The following is a 23,276-nucleotide window of genomic DNA, read 5'->3' on the forward strand; positions in this document are numbered from 1 at the left end:
TAGCCCCCATTTTCCTGATTTCTTGACTGATAGCTTGACTGATTTGTAAAAACATAATTTTCTGGAAAAGTGACAAAAATGAGTTTCCACTGTACCACTAGTACCAGAACACTGCATGAATTTAGAGGATATTTGCTTTGGTTCAGGCAGAACATTTAAAACGAAAGTATCCATTTTCATTCTATGTTTACAATTCAACCTTGAGTTAAGGTTTTCCATTTAAATTATATAATCTTCAGAAACAAGAAGCAACAATCACTGCATATTTTGGGTAAAATGAACACTCAACAAGTACTGAATAAGCAAGAAATGAGTACAAATATATTTCTGCTATTACTACTTTCTAAGGGAGAAGGAGTCCGTATTGCTGAGCAAAAAGGCAAGCCTTTACACCCTTCTGTCTCCCCAAAGAGCTATTATTAGCTCAATAAAAGTTCTTTCCAGGTTGAAAATGTTTATTTTTTTAGGGCAAAGGTATACTGAAACCTTATGTTGAGCATAACCACAAACATCCCCTATCAAGAAACAAGGAAAGAGAGAATTTATGTGATTCAAGATCCAATCACTAAGAAAAGGAATTCTCAATGTACCCTTCTGTAAGAAAGTCCCTTTTATAATCAAAAGTGAAAAGCAAGTTTGTTTTTTTTTAAATGGTTAACTTAAGGAGACCCTCACACCTGAAGGGAGTTAAATATCAATTCACAGATTGTGAAAAGAATCGAACTTGGCTGACCCCCTATGCATGCTTACCTCTGGTCCACACTTCTCCCTCTCAGAAATCATCCCCATCCAGGACTCAACTCTTCCTGTCTATGATGAAGACTTCCAAACATAATCTCTAGTCCTTGTCTTTCTCCTTCTCCACATCTAAATCCTTAAGTTTGCAGAACACTTCAAAAGGGAAATCAACCCACACCCTACTACTTAAGATACATAAAATCAAATTCATCTCCTTCTGAAACAAGCACCTATTTTCCCCAGTAGTCCTAAAGGCGTAAGTTTTGTCTTGTTCTTTATATCCTCCAATATTAGAAAAAAAATCAGTACTTGATGATCAAAATCAATGAGACCATAATTCTCCTAGACTCAAAATCCTTAACATTCCTTTGCCTTCCTCACCTATATCCATCCACATATCCAGTCATCAATAAACCCTGGCCTAGTTATATCAAACAACAATCTTCTGAAAACAAGTGTATCTTAATTCACCTTCAGACATTTTCAATAGTTCCCCCTAATTAAAAGATAACTCCCTCTTATTAAAGATTAACTATCCTAACTTCTTTTGCTAGCAAATTTGGCTGTGATTTTTTTTTTTTTTTTGGCCACACCTATGGCATATCGAAGTTTTTGGGCCAGGGGCTGAATTCAAGCCGCAGCTGTGACCTATGCCACAGCTGTAGCAATGCCAGATCCTTAAACCACTGCCCTAGGCAGGGGAATCAAACCCATGCCTCCTCAGTGACCCAAGCTGCTGCAGTTGGATAATTAACACACTGAGCCACAGTGGGAACTCCTGGCCCTAATTTTTAACATAAATATCTATACTTACTTCAGACAGGTCCCTGAAAATAACTGGACAAAACTGTGATTTTTTACCTTATGGGCTCTTTACCCAATTACCTAAAATTGAACACCCATCTATCTGCCTGTCTTGGAAGAGACACCTCTTATCCATGGTGTTCCATAGCAGCTTTAACTCCAAAATACTTTTTCCTTGCACTAAATTTCCATAGTACTATCTAAGCCTTAGTTCAAATCAAACAGCCCTGTGTAGCCAGCTTACTTGTTTACTTGTCCTTATCTGTGAGCTCCAACTACATTTTAAAATTTTGAGCACAGGCAAAGGACTCACACTTTTCTGAACTATTCAGACAAAACGCCTTCATTATTGATGGTGTTGGTAGCAGCAGTAGTAGTAGCAATAGTGGCAGCAGCTAACATTTAGTGTAGGACAGACAGTTCTAAGAATTTTTACATTTGTTACCTCACTCAATTTTTACAATTACTCTACAAAATGTATATTTATTATTATCCTAATTTACGGCTTAGAAAACTGAGGCACAGAGAAGTTAGGTAATTTGCCCAAGATTATACAGCAAGTAAATGAAGAGTCTGAACTATGTAAATTGAGATGAATGAGTGAATGAGTTCAAGAAATTTTGACAGAAAAGGAAAAAAAGGCAGTATTTTTTTGGTTAAAATCATTAATCCTACCTGCAGACAAAAAACATTAAAAGCACTGATTGACAGTTACAGCATAATGGTGCAGAGAGGGCAAAGTCAGACATAATACTCTTGAATTCTTATTTTCTGACCACAGTTCATTTTACAGTTCATCTTTGTTGGGAGTATCATATGTAAGTATACTGCATGCCAACATTACATTTAAACATGTTGGAGTTTGGCATGTTAAAACACAGTGTTGGTTTTATGTCACCTGAGTTCATACTTAATTTTCTTAAATTCTCTTACAATTCAGACATCAGAAGAATTGAAACAGCTGTTTTACTATATGAAATACCAGTAGAGGTATACAGGTATATCCTTGTTTTACTGTGCTTTATTGCTTTACTACACTTTGTAGATAATACATTTTTTAAAATAAACCGAAGGTCGTGGCAATCTTGCATTGAACAAGCCTATCTGCATCATTTCTCCAACTGCATTTGCTCACTGTGTCTGTGTTGCATTTTGTTAATTCTTGTTACATTTCAAGCTTTTTCATTATTATTATATTTGCTATGGTGATCTGTGATCAATGATTGTTGATGTTACTATTGTAATTATTTGGGGGCACTATGAATCATACCTATATAAGATTGCAAACTTAGTCAACTGTTGAAATGACAAAGGATTTAGACTATTATATGAGCTTAGTTGATAAAAGCAGTGGTAGGCTTTCAAGAGGGCTGATTTCAATTTTGAAAAAAAAAAACAATAACAAATAGCACTGCATGCTACAGAGAAATTGTCTGTGAAAGGAAGAGTGCAGCAAACTTCACTGCTGTCTTATTTTAAGAAATTGCCACAGTCACCCCCAACCTTCAGACACTGATCAGTCACAGCAGCCATCAACATTGAGGCAAGATCATCCACCAACAAAAAGATCTTATGACTCGCTGAGGCTCAGATGATGGTTAGCATTTTTTAGCAATGAAATATTTTTAAACTAATCTATGCACACTTTTTCAGACATAATACTATCACACACTTAACAGACTGAGGCATAGTGTAAACATAACTTTTACATTCACTTGGAAACCAAAAACTTCAAGTGATTAGTTTTACTGCATATTCACTTTACTGTGGTGTTCTGGAACTATACCTGCAATTTATACAATTACAAAAGAAACAATACTATTTTCCAACACAATAATCTTAGGGAAGAGGAGGTGAGGGAAGAAAAGAATATCTGCATAAAGGCAGGACAAATGAATTCCAAATTTGGAATCTTCCAAAGTCTGCTTCTAGTCAAAAGTAACCTAATTATAGGAAAGATTATTTAATTATATCCTAGAGAAATGTACAGAAACTAAGGAGAAACATGACTGAATTTTTATTTTATTATTTTTTTTACTGCTAGAGGAACTCAAGCAGCTAAATAAATACAGGTATGGTCTTAAGATCTCTACAGGAATTCAGTTCAGTTGTGCCCAAATTCAGAGTTACAGACTTTTATGGTTATAGATCTATACAGCTTTCTTTTTTTCTTTCTTTTCTTTTATATAATGATTTTTTTTTTCCATTACAGCTGGTTTACAGTGTTCTGTCAATTTTCTGGATTGGGAGCTTGGGATTAATAGATGTGGACTATTGCCTATGGAATGGATTAGCAATGAGATCCTGCTGTGTAGCACTGGGAACTATGTCTAGTCACGATGGAGAATGAAAATGTGAGAAAAAAGAATGTATACATGTATGTGTAACTGGATCAGCATGCTGTACAGTAGATCTACATAGCTTTAAAAACCTCTAGAAGGAGTTCCCGTTATGGCTCAATGGTAATGAACCTGACTAGTATCTGTGAGGATGCAGGTTCAATTCCAGGCTTCACTCAGTGGGTCAAAGATCCAGCATTGCTGTGAGTTACAGTTTAAGTCACAGATGCAGTTTGGATCTGGCACTGCTATCTATGGCTGTGGTGTAGATTGGCAGCTATAGCTCTGATTTGACCCTTAGCCTGGGAACTTCCATATGCCACGAGTGTGGCCCTTAAAAGACCAAAAAAAAAAAAAAAAAGCCTCTAGGAATAATATTCAGCAACAGCTCCAAGTAATTATTCTGTTTCTCAATAGCAATCACTTTGAGTGGTAGTTCTCCCTTATACAAATTTAAAAGCCTCATGTTTGAGCCACTCTCCTTTTATCTCTTCCTTCATGAAGAATTTTAGCATTGATCTAAATGATGCTTCATTATTAATACAAATTTCTATATGCCAACATATTCTTAAAAAAAATGGGTCGCCTTCATGTAGGTATATACTTCTGATACAGTATGAAAAATATCGGAAACTATTTTTTCAACAAGTTTTTTTTTTTTAAAGGCGATGAAGATGGAAAAGTGAAGGATTTTGAAGTCAGATAAACCTGGATTCAGATTTCAGCTATGTGGTCTTGGGCAAGTAACTTATGGATTTTAGTGCTTCATCTATAAAATGGATATAATACTAATCTCGTAAAGATGTTCGGAGGGCTGAAATAATGCAAAATGCCTACTATATATTATCTATTGCAGGTAAAAAGTAAATGCTATTAATAACAATAGAGGTATTTGAGAGTCATGTCCCTATATATCTTCAAATTTTGCTAGATATTTTCCCTCTTTAAAAAAGATAAACTGGAGTTCCTGTCGCGGCACAGTGGTTAACGAATCCAACTAGGAACCATGAGGTTGCGGGTTCGATCCCTGGTCTTGCTCAGTGGGTTAATGATCCGGCATTGCCGTGAGCTGTGGTGTAGGTTGCAGATGCAGCTCAGATCCCACGTTGCTGTGGCTCTGGCGTAGGCCAGAGGCTACAGCTCTGATTTGACCCCTAGCCTGGGAACCTCCCATATGCCGTGGGAGTGGCCCAAGAAATAGCAAAAAGACAAAAAAAAAAAAAAAAGATTAAACTGCCAAACAAAAATAAATGCAGAGTATAAGGAACACCCATTTATCAACCACCGAGTGGAGGAAAAGTTAATTTTCAGCCTTATTTACTTATATATTTTTTAAAAAGTTACTACTTGAATCAAAACAAGTGAATGTAATCAAACTCAATACTAAAGTAAACAGAAGATCACAAATACAAGCTAGAAATATTTCTTTGGTTTTAACTTCTAAAACAGCTCATCTCATAAATGAATTTCAAAATTCTATAATCTCAACAGCTTTCTCTATAAAACTGAACATTTCACTATATAATATGGATACAGTGCTATTTAAAGTATTAATTTCTTCTATCAAATTTTTACCTTGAAGCTGCCTCACCCAGTATATGAAACAAAACCAGCTGATTTTATTTAAAAATAGTTTAACATCATAATTAAATGCTTTCCCTTGCCTTATGAAATCAAAGTAAAAATATGTACCTCTGGTTCTAGAAGGATGGCAAGAGTGGTAACACAGGTTTTGAGTTTCACCAAATCCCTCCATAAAAGCACAAAAAATAACCAGGAAAACAAAAGTAAAACAAAGGCAAAATCTGTCAACAACATCTACAATAAAACCAAGTCAACAGTACTTTAGGTAACAGTGATATAAAGTGGTCACACAAACTCTCCACAGACAGAAGTTATAAAAACTGGATACAAAAGTGAAAAAAAAACCAACTATATTTAAAGACAATGACAACTTTCCCAAAGCAGAGAGAAACCAGAGGACAGTCTACTTCCAAAAAACTGCAGCAAAAAGGAGTACAAATTGCTAACATGGGTTTTCAAAACTCAGGACTAAAGCTGTAAGAAAATTGTGGTGGATGGAGTTCAAGTAGCAGAAAGCTGAGGCCTTACGGTTTCAAGTATCAGAGGCTAGAGTGCAAACCTGGCAGCAGAACAGTTAGAAATTATAGAGAGATCCTTAGGCATAAAGAAACCACTAAGAGGGTAAGCCCTATCTCTGCTCAAATTCTTGACTGATTGCTTAATAAAGGAGAAGATCTCAGGGCGCCAGTCAAAAAAAGGCAGCAGAGGGAAGAAAAAAGGTAAGAACATGAAAATATGCTGCTAATGAGAAGACGGGGAGGGTGGGAAGAGTAAGGAAACAAAGTTTGTAATAAGAATAGGCAAGTTAACTGCCCACTAGAACATAAAATCATCCTAAGAACATAATAGAATCCAGAATTGTTAAAATTCATTAGGTACAATGTCCAATTTTCAATCAAAGAAAATAGGAAAGTATGACTGATAGTCAACAGGATAGGCAGTCAATAGAAACTGACTCCTAACAAACCCAGATAAGACTTCGATGCACCATTTATATATTTTTTTCAAAGAAAAAAAATACATATATTCAAAGAATTGAAAGAAACACAAAAATGAATGAAAACATAGGGAATCTCAAAAGAGAAATGGTAACTGGTACAAAACTGAACTTCTAGTGCAGAATAGCATAATAAATGAGATTAAAAATTTACTAGGTGGGCTCAAAAGCAGACTGGAGATAGCAGAAGGCTCAGTGAAACTGAAGATAGATTAATATTACTTAATCCTAAGTACATGGAGAAAAAAAGAGTTTAAGGAAACAAACTGAACCTCAAGGACCTACAGGGAAAATGAAATAGTTAATGTGCTAATTACACATTAACACAGGTATAATTTGTTTTATTTATTACTCAATGAATTTTATTACATTTATAGTCGTACAATGATCATCACAACCAAATTTTATAGCATTTCCATCCCAAACCCTCAGTGCATCCCCCCACCCCCCAACCTGTCTCATTTGGAAACCATAAGTTTTTCAAAGTCTGTGAGTCAGCATCTGTTCTGCAAAGATGTTCATTGTGTCCTTTTTTTAGATTCCACATGTAAGTGATAGCATTTGATGTTGGTATCTCACCATCTGAATGACTTCACTTAGCATGATAATTTCTAGGTCCACCCATGTTGCTGCAAATGCCGGTATTTCATTCCTTTCAATGGCTGAGTAATATCCCATTGTGTACGTATTCTTTATCCACTCCTCTGTCAATGGGCATTTAGGTTGTTTCCATGTCTTGGCTATTGCATATAGTGTTGCAATGAATGTTGGAGTGCATGTGTCTTTTCCAGTCATGGTTTTCTCTGGGTAGATGCCCAGGAGTGGGACTGCTGGATCAAATGGTAATTCTAGTTTTAGTTTTCTGAGGCATCTCCACACTGTTTTCCACAGTGGTTGCACCAATTTACATTCCCACCAATAGTGTACTAGGGTTCCTTTTTCTCCACACCCTCTCCAGCACTTACTGTTTGTAGACTTTTTGATGATGGCCATTCTGGCTGGTGTAAGGTGGTACCCTCGTAGTGGTTTTGATTTGCATTTCTCTAGTAATGAATGACGTTGAACATCTTTTCATGCGCTTTTTGGCCGATGTATGTCTTTTTTGGACAACTGTCTCTTTAGATCCTCTGCCCATTTTTTGATGGGGTTATTTTTTTGGTATTGCATTGTAGGAGGTATTTACAAGTTTTGGAGATTAATCCCTTATCAGGCGCTTGCAAATATTTTCTCCCATTCTGTGGTTTTTTTGTCTTGTTTAAGGTTTCCTTTGCTGGGCATAAACTTTTAAGTTTATTTAAGTCCCATTTGTTTATTTTTGTTTTTATTGTCATTACTCTAAGAGGTGGATCTGAGAAGATGTTGCTGTCGTTTATGTCAGAGTGTTTGGCCTATGTTTTCCCCTAAGAGTTTTATAGTATCTGGTCTTATACCTAGGTCTTTAATCCATTTTGAGTTTATTTTTGTGTATGGTGTTAGGGAATGTTCTAATTTCATTCTTTTACATGTGGCTGTCCACTTTTCCAAGCACCACTTATTGAACAGGCTGTCTTTTCTCCATTGTATATTCTTGCCTCCTTTGTCATAGATTAGTTGGCTATAGGTGCATGGGTTCAATTCTAGGTTTTCTATCCTGTTCCACTGATCTGTATTTCTGTCTTTGTGCCAGTACCATACAGTTTTGATGACTGCTGCTTTGTAGTATAGCCTGAAGTCAGGAAGTCTGATTCTTCCAGTTCCATTTTTTTTTTCCCCCAGGATGTCTTTGGCTATTCTGGGTCTTTGGGCTTCCAAATAAACTTTACAATATTTTGTTCAAGGTTTGTGAAAAATGTCCTTGGTAATTTGATAGGGATTGCATTGAATCTGTAGATTGCCTTGGGCAGTATAGTCATTTTGATAATATTGACTCTTCCAATCCAAGAGCATGGTATATCTTTCCATCTATTTGTGTCATCTTTGATTTCTTTCATCAGCGTTTGTAGTTTTCAGAGTACAGGTCTTTTGTCTCTTTAGGTAGGTTTATTCCTAAGCATTTTATTCTTTTTGATGAGATGGTAAACAGAATTGCTTCCCTAATTTCTCTTTCTGATCTTTCATTCTTAGTATATAGAATTTTGATTTCTGTGTATTAATTTTGTATCCTGTGACTTTGCCAAATTCATTAATGAGCTCTAACAGTTTTCTGGTAGAGTCTTTAGGATTCTCTAGGTATAGTATCATGTCATCTGCAAATAGTGATAGTTTTACTTCTTCCTTTCCAATGTGGATTCCTTTTATTTCTTTTACTTCTCTGATTGCTGTGGCTAGGACTTCTAAAACTATGTTGAACAGTAGTGGCCAGAGCAGACATCCTTGTCTTGTTCCTGATCTCAGTGGGAATTCTTTCAGCTTTTCACCACTGAGAATGATGTTCGCTGCGGGTTTGTCATATATGGCCTTTATTATGTTGAGGTAGGTTCCCTCTATGCCCACTGTCTGAAGGGTTTTTATCAGAAATGGGTGTTGGATTTTGTCAAAGGCTTTTTCTGGGCCTATTGAGAGGATCATATGGTTTTTATTCTTCAGTTTGTTAATGTGGTGTTATCACACTGATTGATTTGCGGCTATTGAAGAATCCTTGCATCCCTGGGATAAATCCCACTTGATCATGATGTACAATCTTTTAAATATATTGTTGGATGTGGTTTGCTAGTATTTTGTTGAGGATTTTTGCATCTATGTTCATCAGTGAAACTAGCCTGTAATTTTCTTTTTTGTGGTATCTGTGTCTGGTTTTGGTATAAGGGTGATGGTGGGTCTCATAGAATGAGTTTGGGAGTGTTCCTTCCTCTGCAATTTTTTGGAACACATTCAGAAGAGTAGGTGTTAGCGCATCTCTAAATGTTTGACAGAATTTGCCTGTAAAGCCATCTGGTCCTGGACTTTTGTTTGATGGAAGTTTTTTAATCACAGTTTCAATTTCAGTACTTACGACTGGTCTGCTCATCTTTTCCTTTTCATCTTAGTTTAGTCTTGGAAGACAGCATTCTTCTAAGAATTTGTCCATTTCTTCTAGCTTATCTGTTTTATTGGCACATAGTTGCATTAGTAGTCTCTTACGATCCTTTGTATTTCTGTGATATCTGTTGTTAACTTCTCCTTTTTCATTTCTAATCTTATTGATTTGAGTCCTCTTTTTTTTTTTTTTCTTGATAAGTCTGGCTAAGGGTTTATCAATTTTGTTGATCTTTTCAAAGAACCAGCTTTTAGTTTCATTGATCTTTTCTATGGTTTTGTTTCTATTTGATTGATTTCTCCTCTGATGTTTATGATTTCTTTCCTTCTGCTAACTTTACGTCCTCTCTGTTCTTCTCTCTTTAGCTACTTTAAATGTAAAGTTAGGTTGTTTGAGCTTTTTCTTGTTTCCTGAGGTATGTTTGTATTGCTATGAACTTCTGTCTTAGAACTGCTTTTGCTGCATCCCATAGTTTGAGAGTGTCCAATCTTTGTTGTCATTTGCTTCTAGATATTTCTTAATTTCCTCTTTGATTTCTCCAGTGATTCACTGGTTGTTTAGTAGCATGTTGTTCAGTCTCCACATTTGTGTTTTTTGCAGTTTTTTCCTTGTTGTTGATTTCCAGTCATACAGTGTTGTGGTTGGAAAAGATGCTTGATGTGATTTCAATTTTCTTAAAGTTATTGAGGCTTGATTTGTAGCCCAGAATGTGATCTATCTTAGAGAATGTTGTGTGTGCACTTGAGAAGAATGTGTACTCTACTGCTTTGTGATGGAATGTCCTATAAATATCTATTAAGTCCATCTGGTCTAGAGCTTCATTCAGGTCCTGTGTTTCCTTATTGATTTTCTGTCTGGATGATCTGTCCATTGCTGTAAGTGGGGTGTTACACTATTATTGTGTTACTGTCAATGTCTCCTTTTAAGGTTGTTAGCAGTTGCCTTACATATTGTGGTCATCCTATGTTGGGTGCATATATATTTAAAATTGTTACATCTTCTTCTTGAATTGATCCTTTGATCATTATGTAATGTCCTTCCTTGCCTCTTCAAATATTCTTTATTTTAAGGTCCATTTTGTCTGATATGAATATTGCTACTCCAGCTTTCTTTTGATTCCCGTTTACATGGAACATTTTCCTCCATCCTCTCATTTTTAATTTCTATGTGTCCCTAGTATTGAAGTAGGTCTCTTAAAGACAGCATACATGTGGATCTTGTTTTTGTATCTATTCAGCCAGTCTATGTCTTTTGGTTGGGGCATTTAGTCCATATACATTTAAGACAATTATTGATATGTATGTTCTTACTGCCATTTTATTAACTTTTGGATTTGTTTTTGTTGCTCTTTTTTCCTCCCTTCTTCTCTTGTTCTCTGCTCTTGTGGTTTGATGGCTATCTTTAGTGTTGTATTTGAGTTGATTTTTTTATTTGTGTGTGTATCAACTGTAGATTTTTGGTTTGTAGTTACCCTGAAGTTTTGATATAGGAGTCTATATATACACCAGATTGTTTTAAGTTGTTGGTCTCTTAATTGCAAGTGCATCTCCAGTGTTCTGCATTTGTACCCTCCTCTTCTCACTACTTTTGATTTTTGGTAGCCCATTTGTGTGTGGATGATTTCCTACCTTTACTACACATGTGCCTTTACTGGTGAGCCTTGTCATTTGTGGTATTTTTGCTTCTAGTTGTAACCTTTTCTTTTCTGCCTAGAGAAGTTCCTTTAGTGTTTGTTGTAAACCTGGTTTAGTATTGCTGAATTCTCTTAGCTTTTGCTTATCTGTAAAGCTTTTGATTTCTCCTTCAAATCTGAATTAGAGCCTTGCTGGGTAAAGTAATCTTGGTTGGAGGTTTTTTCCTTTCATCACTTCCTTCTGGCCTGCAGAGTTTCTGCTGAAAAATCTGCTGATAACCTTATCAGAGTTCCCTTGTATGTTATTTGTTTCTTTTCCATAGCTGCTTTCAAGAATTTTCTGTCTTTAATTTTGGTCAGCTTGATTAATATGTGTCTCAGGGTGTTCCTCCTGGGTTTATTTTATATGTTACTTGTTGTGCTTCCTGGATTTGAGTGAGTGGTTCCTTTCCCATGTTAGGGAAGTTTTCGGCTATTATCTCTTCGAAAATTTTTTCTGTCCCCTTCTCTCTCTCTTCTCCTTCTGGCACCCCTATAATATGGATGTTGGTGCATTTAACCTTGTCCCAGAGTTCTCTGAGACTCTCTTCATTTGTTTTCAATCTTTTTTCTCTTTTCTGTTCTGCATCTGTGATTTCCACTGGTCTGTCCTCCACCTTGCTTATTTGTTATTCTGCCTCCTGTATTATGCTGTTGCTTGCTTCTAATGAATTTTTTATTTCAGTTATTGTATTTTGCATCTCTGCTTCGGTAAGCTTTAAAAAATCTTGTATTTCTTTGCTCAATGTTTGCTGTAAATTATCAGTCTTTGCCTCCAGTTTATTTTCTCTGTCTTGAATCATCTTGGCATCATCAGTCTAAAGTCTTTTCCCTGGAGGCTAAAAATCCCCAGATCACTTAGATTTTTTTTCTGGGGTTTTTTCTTTCTCCCTTATCTGAGTTGCAGTTGTCTGCCTTTTCATTTTTATAGGTTTTGGTGTGGTGTCCTTTTTGCAGACAATAGAGTTGTAGGCGCTCTTACTTCTGAAGACTGCCCCCATTGTGACTGAAGTTGGTACAGGGGCTTGCTGTTGGCTTCCTGATGGTAAGGACTGGTGCCTGCCCACTGGTAGGTGGGGCTGTTTCCTATCCCTCTGGTGGGTGGGGCTTTGTCTCTGGATGAGATTAGAGGTGGCTGTGTGCCTGGGAGGTCTTTAGGAAGCCTGTTTACTGATGGGTGGGGCTGTGATCCCACCAGGATTATTGTTTGGCCTGGGGCTTCTCAGCACTGATGGGTGGGGCCAGATTTTCCCAAAATGGCCTCCTCCAATGAAACACATGCTGATGAATATTCCAGAGAGCTTTGCCTCCAATGTCATTCCCACACAATGTGCCACAGTCACCCCCTGTTTTTGCAGGAGATCCTCCAAGAACTGCAGTCAGGTCCAACCCAGATTCCTATGGAGCCTTTGAACATAAGCATAATTTGGAACCCCATAAGGAGAGGTAAAAAAGAGGCAGAAAAAAATCTGAAAAATTAATGCCCTGAAACTTACCAAATTTGATTAAAAAATTAATGCACAAACCCAAGATGTTCACTGAGACAAAAGAAGAAAAAAAAAAAAAAAACCATTAGTCAAAGTGCAAAGATAAAGTGAAAACTTGGAAAGCAGCTACAGAAAAATGGCATGCTACACATGAAGAGGAACCACAGACTGACTGCTTACTTCTCAGCAGAATGTGGGATTGACATATTTAAAATGTTAAGGAAAAATAATTATCAACTTAGGCATCTATATCAGGAAATTGAAACTGTGATTTAAAAACTTCCAACAAACAAAAGTCTAGGATCAGATGACTTTGCAGGCGAATTCTATAAATTATTTAGAGAAGAGTTAACACCTACCCTGAGACTCTTCCAAAAACCTGCAGAGGAAGGAACACTCCCAAACTCATTCTATGAGGCCACCATCACCCAGATACCAAAACCAGACAAAGATATCACAAAAGAAGAAAATTATAGGCCAATATCACTGATGATCGCAGAGGCAAAAATCCTCAACAAAATACTAGCAAACCAAATCCAGCAAAGCATTAAAGGATTGTACACTAAGATCAAGTGGGATTTATCCCAGGGATGCAAGAATTTTTCATTATCTGCAAATCAATCAGTGTGATACACCACATTAACAAACTGAAGAATAAAAACCATATGATCTGCTCAAAAGATGCAGAAAAAGCTTTTTACAAAATCCAACACCCATTTCTGATAAAAACCCTCCAGAAAGTGAGCATAGATGGAACCAATTTCAACATAATAAAGGCCAAACCCATTTATTCTTAATAGTGAAAAGCTTAAATAATTCCTGCTAAGATTAGGAACAAGACAAAGATATCCTCTCACCACTTCTATTCAACATAGTCTTGGAAGTCCTAGCTATGGCAATCAGAGAAGAAAAAGAAATAAAACAAACCCAAATTGGAAAGGAAGATGTAAAAGTATCACTGTTTGCAGATGACATGATACTATACCTAGAAAATCCTAAAGATCCTACCAGAAAACTGTTAAAGCTCATTAACAAATTTGGTGAAGTCACAGGATACAAAATTAACACACAGAAACTGACTATATTTCTATATACTAACAATGAAAGATCAGAAAGAGAAATTAGGGAAATAATCCCATTTACCATCACATCAAAAAACAACAAACAAAAGCCTAGGAATAAACCTGCCTAAAGACCTATACTCTGAAAACTATAAGACGTCAATGAAATGAAATCAAAGATGAGGGAGTTGCTGTTGTGGCTCAGTGGAAACGACTCTGACTAGTATCCATGAGAACATCAGTTCAATCCCTGGTCTTGCTCAGTGGGTTAAAGATCTGCCATTGATGTGAGCTGTGGTGTAGGTCACAGACGTGGCTTATATCCTGCATTGCTGTAGTGGTAGCATACAGCTCCAATTAGACCTCTAGCCAAGAAACTTCCATATGCTGCAGTTGCAGCCCTAAAATGCAAAAACAAAAAGAAAAAAAGAAAATCAAAGATGACCCAAACAGATGAAAAGATATACCATGCTCTTGGATTGGAAGAATTAATACTGTTACAATGAGTATATTACCGAGGGCAATCTACAGATTCAATGCAATCCCTATCAAATTACCAATGGCATTTTTCACAGAACAAAATATTTTAAAGTTTGTTTGGAAGCACAAAAGACCCAGAATAGTCAAAGCCATCCTGAGAAAGAAAAATGGAGCTGGAGGAATTAGGCCCCTGTCCTCAGACTATACGAAAAAGCTACCTTCATCAAAACACTATGGCACTGGCACAAAAACAGAAATATAGATCAGTGGAACAGGACAGAAAGCCCAGAATTAAACTCACACACCTATGGTCAACTAATCTATGATAAAAGAGGAAAGAATATACAGTGGAGAAAATATGGTCCCTTCAATAAGCGATTTTGGGAAAATAAGACAGCTACGTGTAAAAGAATTAGAACATTCTCCAACATCATACACAAAACAAACTCCCAATAAGTTAAAGACCTAAATGCAAGACCAGACACCATAAAACTCTTAGAGGAAACATAGGTTAAACACTCTCTGATATAAACTGTAGCAGTATCTTCTCAGAGCCACCTCCTAGAGTAATGAAAATAAAAAACAAAAATAAACAAACGGGATCTAACTAAACTCAAAAGTTTTTGCACAGCAAAGGAAACCCTAAACAAAATGAAAAGACAGCCCACAGAGTGAGAGAAAATATTTGCAAATGAAACAACTGACAGGGGATTTATTTCCAAAATTTATAAACACCTTCTGCAGCTCAATACCAAAAAGGAGAAAAAAACAACAACAACAAAAAACCCAAACAAAAAAACAACCCCATCAAATAAATGGGCAGAAGATCTAAACAGACAATTCTCCAAAGACGACGTACAAATGGCCAAAATACACAGGGAAAGATGTTCAACATCACTAATTATCAGAGAAATGCAAATCAAAACTACTATGAAGGTCACCTTATACTAGCCGGAATGGCTGTCATCAAAAAGTCTACAAACAATAAATGCTGGAGAGGGTGTGGAGAAAAGGGAACTCTCTTATCCTGTGGTAGGAATGTAAATTGATGCAATCACTATGGAAAACAGTATGGATATTCCTCAAAAAACTAAAAATAGAATTATCATATGATCCAGCAATCCCACTCCTAGGCAACCATTCAGAGAAAATCATGACTCGAAAAGATACATGTACCCCCAATGTTCACTGCAGCACTATATACAATAGCCAAGTCACTGAAGCAACCTAAATGTCCATCGTCAAAGGAGTGGATAAAGAAAATGTGGTACATATACACAATGGAATATTACTCAGCTATAAAAAGGAATGCAATAATACCATTTGCAGCAACATGGATGGACCTGGTTATGCTAGGAGTTCCTACTGTGGCTCAGTGAAACAACTAGTATCCACAAGGGGATGAAGTTTGATCCCTGGCCTTGCTCAGTGGGTTAAGGATCCCGAGTTGCTGTGGCTGTGGTGTAGTCAGCAGCTGTAGCTCTGATTCAACCCCTAGCCTGGGAACTTCCATATGCTATGGGTTTAGCCTTATAAGACAAAAAAAAAAAAAAAAGACAAAAAGAAAAGAAATTATCTTACTCAGTGAAGTTAGTCAGACAGTGAGACACAAACATCATATACTATCACTTATATGTGGAATCTAAAAAAAGGATACAATGAACTTATTTGCAGAACAGAAACAGATTCACAGATTTGGAAAAACTTAAGGTTACCAAAGGAGATAGATTGGAGGGGGTGGATGGGATGGATATGTTCTAAAATTAGGCTGTAATGATGGTTAACTATAAATATAACAAAATTCATTGAATTAAATAAAAAAATCAATGAGGATAAAAGGCAGGGGTAGGATGAGAAAATAAACTGAAACAAACCCAACTATATTTCAAATGAACATAACCACACTAAAAGGGAAAAATTATTCTAATTTATGAATACAGTATTTGACCATATATATGCCCTCAATGGGTAGGGTAGGGGAGAACTGCAAATAAATCCTGAATTCCTTTTAGTTAAGTATGTTCTTTATACATGTAGGGAAAAAGCAATTCTCAAACTATCTAATATGTAGTACACAACTGAGTAAATGAGTCAAAGTGCTGATATTATTGGGAGTCAGGGTTCAAAGGACATAAAAATATGGAAGTCGGAAGAACTAAGGCAAGGAACAACCCTGTGAGGATGAACTGGCACTGGAAGTATTAGGTAAACTCATAATTTCTAAACTCTTTGTGTGTGTATATTTATTTTTAAGTGTCTACACATACATGTTATTCCCTAACTCTGCACACTGAAGGGCCCTATGATTATATGAAGTAGCAATGAAAACACCCAACACCCAGATTCCGATCCCCCAAATCAATCTCTACCTAAGAAGAACCAGGGCTCTTTGGAAAAACAGCTGATTCTAGGACTGTGATAGGCAAGATACAAAAGGAACCTAGAACAGTTTGTTACATATACTACAAAGTAATGAAGACCTCAAAAAATGAAAAGAAAGAAAGAAAAAACCAAAAAAGGAGGAAAAAGGCAAAGAAAAAAGGGTCATGGCATAGGCATATAGGAGGCAGTCTGAAGAGATTCTGCATGGCCAGATCTGAGATAATTTAGGTGCCAAAATAATTAAGGATGGTAAAGCATTATAGCCATTGGAAAAAAACAGGAATCTATTAGTCCATTCTGATAAAAGATAATTGCAAAATAGGGAGGACTCTTGGTAATAAAAGCAGAATGTCAACTGCTGTGGTTTTCTGTATTTATGTTAACATTTAAAAAAATTTAAATGATGTATTTTTGGAACCCAGTAAACCAAAACAACACTCTAAAAGGTGCTGATAAAAATACAGGTTTAAGAACAGCTGAAGTGTGACTCAGTGAAGAATTGACCTTAATTAGAATTTCTATCTATAATTAGGACAGACTACCCTATATATACTGCTTTAGAATACAGAATTCTCACACAACAGAACTTTATAAGTTTTGCCTTCACTGACTATAATTTTTTTTTTGCTTTTTAGGGCCACACCCATAGCATATCAAAGTTCTCAGGCTAGGGGTCAAATCGGAGCTGCAGCTGCCGGCCTATGCCACAGCCATGCCAGATCTGAGCCACATCTATGATCTACACCACAGCTGGATCCTTAACCCACTGAGCAAGGTCAGGGAGTGAACCTGTGTCCTCATAGACACTAGCCAGGTTTGTTAACTGCTGAGCCATGACAGGAACTCCTTAGTTTGTTTTTTAAATCTGTAACTGGTTGATAAAAATAGGAGAAGAGAGATAAGAAGAGATGAGAAGGGGTATCCATTACATTATTCAATGTCTTTTACATAGAGGACAAATCCCTCCCACAATCTGACTCAGCATTTCCTTTCCCCTGAAATGGTTTATCAAAAAATAAAAGCTGGAGTTCCTGTTGTGGCACAGTGGAAACAAATCCAACTAGGAACCACGAGGTTGTGGGTTCGATCCCTGGCCTTGCTCAGTGGGTTAAGGACCTGGCGTCGCAGTGAGCTGCAGTATAGGTCACAGACACAGCTCTGATCTGGCATTGCTGTGGCTGTGGTGTAGGCCAGCAGCTGCAGCTCTGATTAGACCCCTAGCCTGGGAACCTCCATATGCCGTGGGTGCGGCCCTAAAAAAGCAAAAAAAAAAAAAAAAGAGAGAAGAAATAAAAGCTAAGTTTCCTTTGCTGCTAGAAAATTGATCTTTTCTACAAGGATTTTTTTATCTAATTCATCTTGTATTTAACTGCAAATGGGTAAAATACCTAAAATCCTTTAAGAAGATTGACTATAAATTATAAATTCAAAAATAATAATCTTAATATGATTGTAACACTAATGTGAAATAATTTAGTCTCTTAATAGCAGTACTATAAATACTATAAATAGCAACTGAGATTTTTGGTGGTTAGAAAGCCAGCTATAATCAATACCAAAAACAAGCAACTATTCAGAATAACAGCATCTTTTAAAAATTTGATAAAAGCGAAGTGTTAGAACCAAGTTTTCCAAAAAAAATTGTTTTTCCATTCACAAGCTTTATTTGGGAAATGCAAAACTACATTTCATATACTTAGAAAAGAACTTCCCTTTGCAATATGAGACGCTCTCAAATTTAAAAAAATTCACATTTCAGTTCTTACAACCAAATATGCAAATAAGGCCACAGTTTTGTTTAAAGATTTGTTGTCTTCTTGATAAATACTATAACAATTTCATTAAGGCACACTAATAGAAGCCATATCTATTGAAGCCTTACTATGTGGTAGGCACTATGGTTTATTTACCTATCTCTGATCACAATCACCAGCAGTGTAGCAGTACCCTTGCCCATTTTTACAGATGTGTAACTTGCCTGAGAACACATAACACAGCTAGAATGTGAACACAGCACCTTTTCTTTTTGTTTTTTTTGGTTGTACCCGTGGCATGGCATGTGGAAGTTCCTGGCCAGGATGGAATCTGAGCCACAGCAGCAACAACACGGAATCCTTAACCACTAGGCCACCAGGGAACTCTTGAACATAGCACTTTCTAACTCAAAGCCAGTTTTATTTCCCCTTCATGTTGCCTTCTGATGCCTGAAGCTTCTAGTTGTACAACCACTCCAGTATTTTCAGTAACCAGTTGTCTATGGATACCTCTAACTTGTTTCCTCACTGGCAAAATTCACTTTTAAAAGCCTTACAAAAGCTAAGTGTGATAAAAATCTTCACACAGACCTTTCTGTAAGTCTGAAATTACTTCAAAATAAGCAGTTAAAAAAGAAAGAATCCTCACATAGAACCATTTTATTATTTCAAAATAGCGGTTTAAAAAATAAAAGTGTTCCTGTCGTGGCTCAGAGGCAATGGAATTCGACTAGTATCCATGAGGATGTGGTTCGATCCCTGGCCCTGCTCAATGGGTTAAGGATCTGGTGTTGCCATGAGCTGTGGTGTAGGTTGCAGATGCAGCTGAGATCCTTCATTGCTGTGGCTGTGGCGTTCAAGGGCAGCTTCAGCTCTGATTTGACTCCTGGCCTGAAAACTTCCATATGCTGCAAATGTAGCCCTAAAAAGTAAAAGTAATAAATAAATAGATAGATAGAAAGATAGATAGATAGATAGATAGATAGAAAGAAAGACACCCTAACTACAGAACCACTGTTGTCTGTGAATGATGAGTATGATGTTCTATTTCATGGATTTGGGGAAAAAGTTATTAAAGTTACATTCTTTTTAACTTATTCAACATTTAGTTCTAAAAAATAAACATTTATAAGAATATCAAGCTTAAACTATAACATCACTAAATGATCCATATCACATTACAACAACTTGGACATGTTTAAATCTCATTCAAGCAGGACAAATATGCATGTTTGCATGTCTAAATGCTACTAACATGGGGAACTTCAACTCATGATATAGCACAATTTTAGAAATTCATTATACACTTCCTTATTAAAAATAAAGTAGGATAAAATACTTGAAAAATTATAATATTTTTCTTTGTATCATTTATCTCAATTCAACAGGACCTCAATGATGCCTGACTACACTCTCTCAATGCCTTCATGCAGTCTTGGGTTCAAGGCTGACAGCAATGCTTTAAGTGAGCAGTATCTTAGGTAAAGCAAGAGAACTGTGAGCAAAGGTGACAACAGCTAGTGGTTAAAAAGCCACAAGCAATAGACAAACAACCAAACCATAATGCCACCAGCAACACTAAGGCAAAAAAATTAGTTTTTTGAAGTTCCCAGCACAGTACCTATTACACATCATATACACTGTATTAAACAAATATCTGTTCAATGAATCAATCAATGAATCACCTTTAAGGCTATCTTTGCAGGTTTGGGGATGGGTGGGTAAATAGGTAGATAGGAGTTAAGAACAGGAGAGTCAAGAAATTTTGTCCAAAGGTGCCTTTCAAACATTTACAACTTGCTGTAATTATTTTAGAAAAGAGAATCCAATGGTATGGTTTTGATGCCTGTGAAAATTCACTGAAATCAATCCAAAATTACCTTAGACACAGGCCACTTGAAAGATCCTTCCAAATGTTTTAATATGACAAACCTAAATTATAATTGTAAATTTAGTTCTCGTACTTATCATAGCATATTGGCTTAGCTACTTCAAGCTCAGACTTGTGTAGAGCCATATTTTTATTGTACATATCATCTTACTGTATATTGCAGTCCCTTTTACAAAATATACAGCATATTTAGTCTTTCTGTGATAAAAGAATTCCATTTAAACTAGACTTCTTGACATAATGACATAATGGTGCACAATGTTGATTTACTCCAAGACAAATATTTATCATTCTATTAGTATTCTCTAAATTAAACTAATTATTAGCAAGGATACAAATACATTAGGTATAAAAATAAAACCTCTGGACTCAAGCAATTATTTTTATTATGGGCTGGAAATAAAAATAGAGTGATTATTAAATAAATGGCAAGAGAAATGTAGCATAAGGATAGTATACTTGTAGTTAATATGTCAGGAGATACATTAAGGAAGTAGCTTTAAAGGTGAAAGGAGAAAGGCTAGTTTCAAGGAAAAGAAAATGGGATAGGGCCTTCAGTTGGGAAAATAGTAGAGTCAACACAAGGAGTTTAACACTTTAAAATATCTAAGGCAAGGAATGATGAACTATGGTCCATGGGCCAAATTCAGTCCACTGCTTGCTTTTGTATAGCTTGTGGGCCATCAATGTTTTTGTATTTTTTAATGGTTGGAAAAAAATCAAAAGGAGAATTTTATAGCAGATGATAATTAGGAAACCCATATATAAAGTTTTAAGGCCATAGAGCAATGCCATGTCTATTCATTTACTTATTGTCTATGACTGCTTTCATACCACAAGGCAGAGTTGAGTAGTTGCAACAGAGACCATGTGAATCATAAAGCCTAAAATATTTTACAATCTGGCCCTTCAGAGAAAAAGTCTGTTAACCTCTTCTCTTAGGAAGGCTTGAGTGAGGGGAGGGTGGGGGAAGAATCTAGAGAAGTAAAGACAGAAAGGTAGGCTATGGAAAAGATTTGGGTCTATAATTCTATGAGTAATGGGGAAGTCATTAAAGAGTTTTAAGTAGGAAAGTAACAATGAGATATGCATTGTGAAAAGCTCATTCTGATTGTTATATGTAACCAGTGTTACGAGATAAGTAAGGAAGCTTAATGTAGAAAGTAGTTAAGCAAAATATGAACACAGCTTAGACTACAGGGCTGGAAAAATAAAATAAAGAAGCCGGGCAAGATTACTTCTAGGATTCTCTTCCAGCTCTAAAATGTTAAGAATCACAGGGGTTTGTTTACAGGTTTGGTTTTACAACTTTCCAGTGTATTTTCAATTACTACAAACAATTCTGAAAACTGTTATGCTATGAACTGCTAACAAGAAATATCCAATAGAGCATTATGCATCTAAAAAGTTTGGAAATTACTGCAGAATAAATGATCCCCCTCCCCCATTAGAATGCTTTCTAAAATACAGTTTATATCTTTCACAAGTTGAAAAGGACTAGTTTTATAAAATTTATGTTTAAAAAATTTACAGATAATATAATGTAAGTTAACACAGAGAGGGAATAAACACAAATACTGCTCAGATACATTTTCACTGTACTTTCTTTCCCATAATGTAGTGATGACAAAACAAAGAACATACCTGCTACATTCTAGCAATGTAACTTTAAGGCGGCCTTCAGTAAGTGCCCACTGTTGTATATGGATATGCTCTTCTTCCTCTTCTTCAAATCCTTTCAAGGTTTGGAATGGGAAAAATGGCTTAAACCTGACAAAAGTAAAGATAAGTCTAAGTTTCTGAATAATAAACATTTAAAGCATAATAACAAAACCTAGCTGTAGGAAAACAACCCAAAACAAATACCTAATACTGCATGCACTCTACAAAACCAAAACTTAATATACTCCCCCATAACTGGCAGCAAATGGTGCCTTCTGTGGTACCCAGATCTCCTGTTTTTTTGGCATACTCTCATTGACAAGGCAGAACACCTATAACAAAGAAAAAGAACATCTAGAGCCCACCAAGTAGGTCCTAAAACTTGGGTGCAGCAGGAGAGAGATTCTTTCTGGACCAGATGGGAAGAGTGTTCCTACAGTAAATGATGAAAATTAAGAATGCACTGATCCCTGGTATGGAAAAAGACATAAAGACCAACGGAACAGAATAGAGAACCCAGAAATAAACCCAGACAACTATGGTCAATTAATCTTCAGCAAGGGAGGTAAAATACAAAATGGGAATAAGACAGTCTCTTCAATAAATGCTGCTGGAAAAACTGGACAGCTGCATGTAAACCAACGAAACTAGAACACATCCTCACACCATGCACAAAAATAAACTCAAAATGGCTTAAAGACGTAAACATAAGATACCACAAAACTCCTAGAAGGGAACATCAGCAAAACATTCTATGACATCAACCTTACAGATGTTTTCTCAGGTCAGTCTCCCAAAGCAATAGAAATGAAAACAAAAACCAATGGGACCTAATCAAACTTAAAAGCTTTTTTTGCACAGCAAAGGAAACCATAAACAAAATGAAAAGACAAACTACTGAATAGGAAAAAATACCTTCAAATGATGCAAAAAACAAGGGACTAATCTCCAAAAAATACAAACAATTCATACAACCCAAGAGCAAGAAATCAAAAAACCCAATTGAAAAATGGGCAGAAGACCTAAAGAGACATTTCTCCAAAGAAGACATAACAGATGGTCAACAGGAACATGAAATAATGCTCAACACCACTAATTATTAGAGAAATGAAACTCAAAACTACAATGAGGTACCAGCTCACACTGGTCAGAATGGCCATCATTTGTGAGTCTATGAATAAGAAATGCTGGAGAGGGGAGTTACCGTTGTGGCGCAGCAGAAACGAATCCGACTAGGAACCATGCGGTTGTGGGTTACATCCTTGGCTTCGCCCAGTGGGTTAAGCTGTAGCTCCTATTAGACCCCAAGCCTGGGAACCTACATATGCTGTGTGTGCGGCCCTAAAAGCAAAATAAATAAATAAATGAATAAATAAATAAATAAATGTTAAAAAAAAACAAACAAATGCTGGAGAGGGTGTGGAGAAAGG

General features: G+C 36.3%; 1 protein-coding gene across 1 annotated transcript in view; it reads right to left on the minus strand.

Moving 5' to 3' along the window:
- Positions 1 to 23,276, minus strand: part of PDZD8 (PDZ domain containing 8) — a 105,716-nt gene that overhangs the window by 48,507 nt on the left and 33,933 nt on the right. Inside the window, exon 2 of the mRNA XM_047762715.1 lies at positions 21,829 to 21,954. Within this exon, the coding sequence (XP_047618671.1) occupies positions 21,829 to 21,954 (126 nt within the window). The remainder of the gene's footprint in view (positions 1 to 21,828; positions 21,955 to 23,276) is intronic.

The sequence above is a fragment of the Phacochoerus africanus genome, chromosome 15, assembly GCF_016906955.1.
Source record: "Phacochoerus africanus isolate WHEZ1 chromosome 15, ROS_Pafr_v1, whole genome shotgun sequence".
In the NCBI taxonomy this organism is placed as follows: Eukaryota; Metazoa; Chordata; class Mammalia; order Artiodactyla; family Suidae; genus Phacochoerus; species Phacochoerus africanus.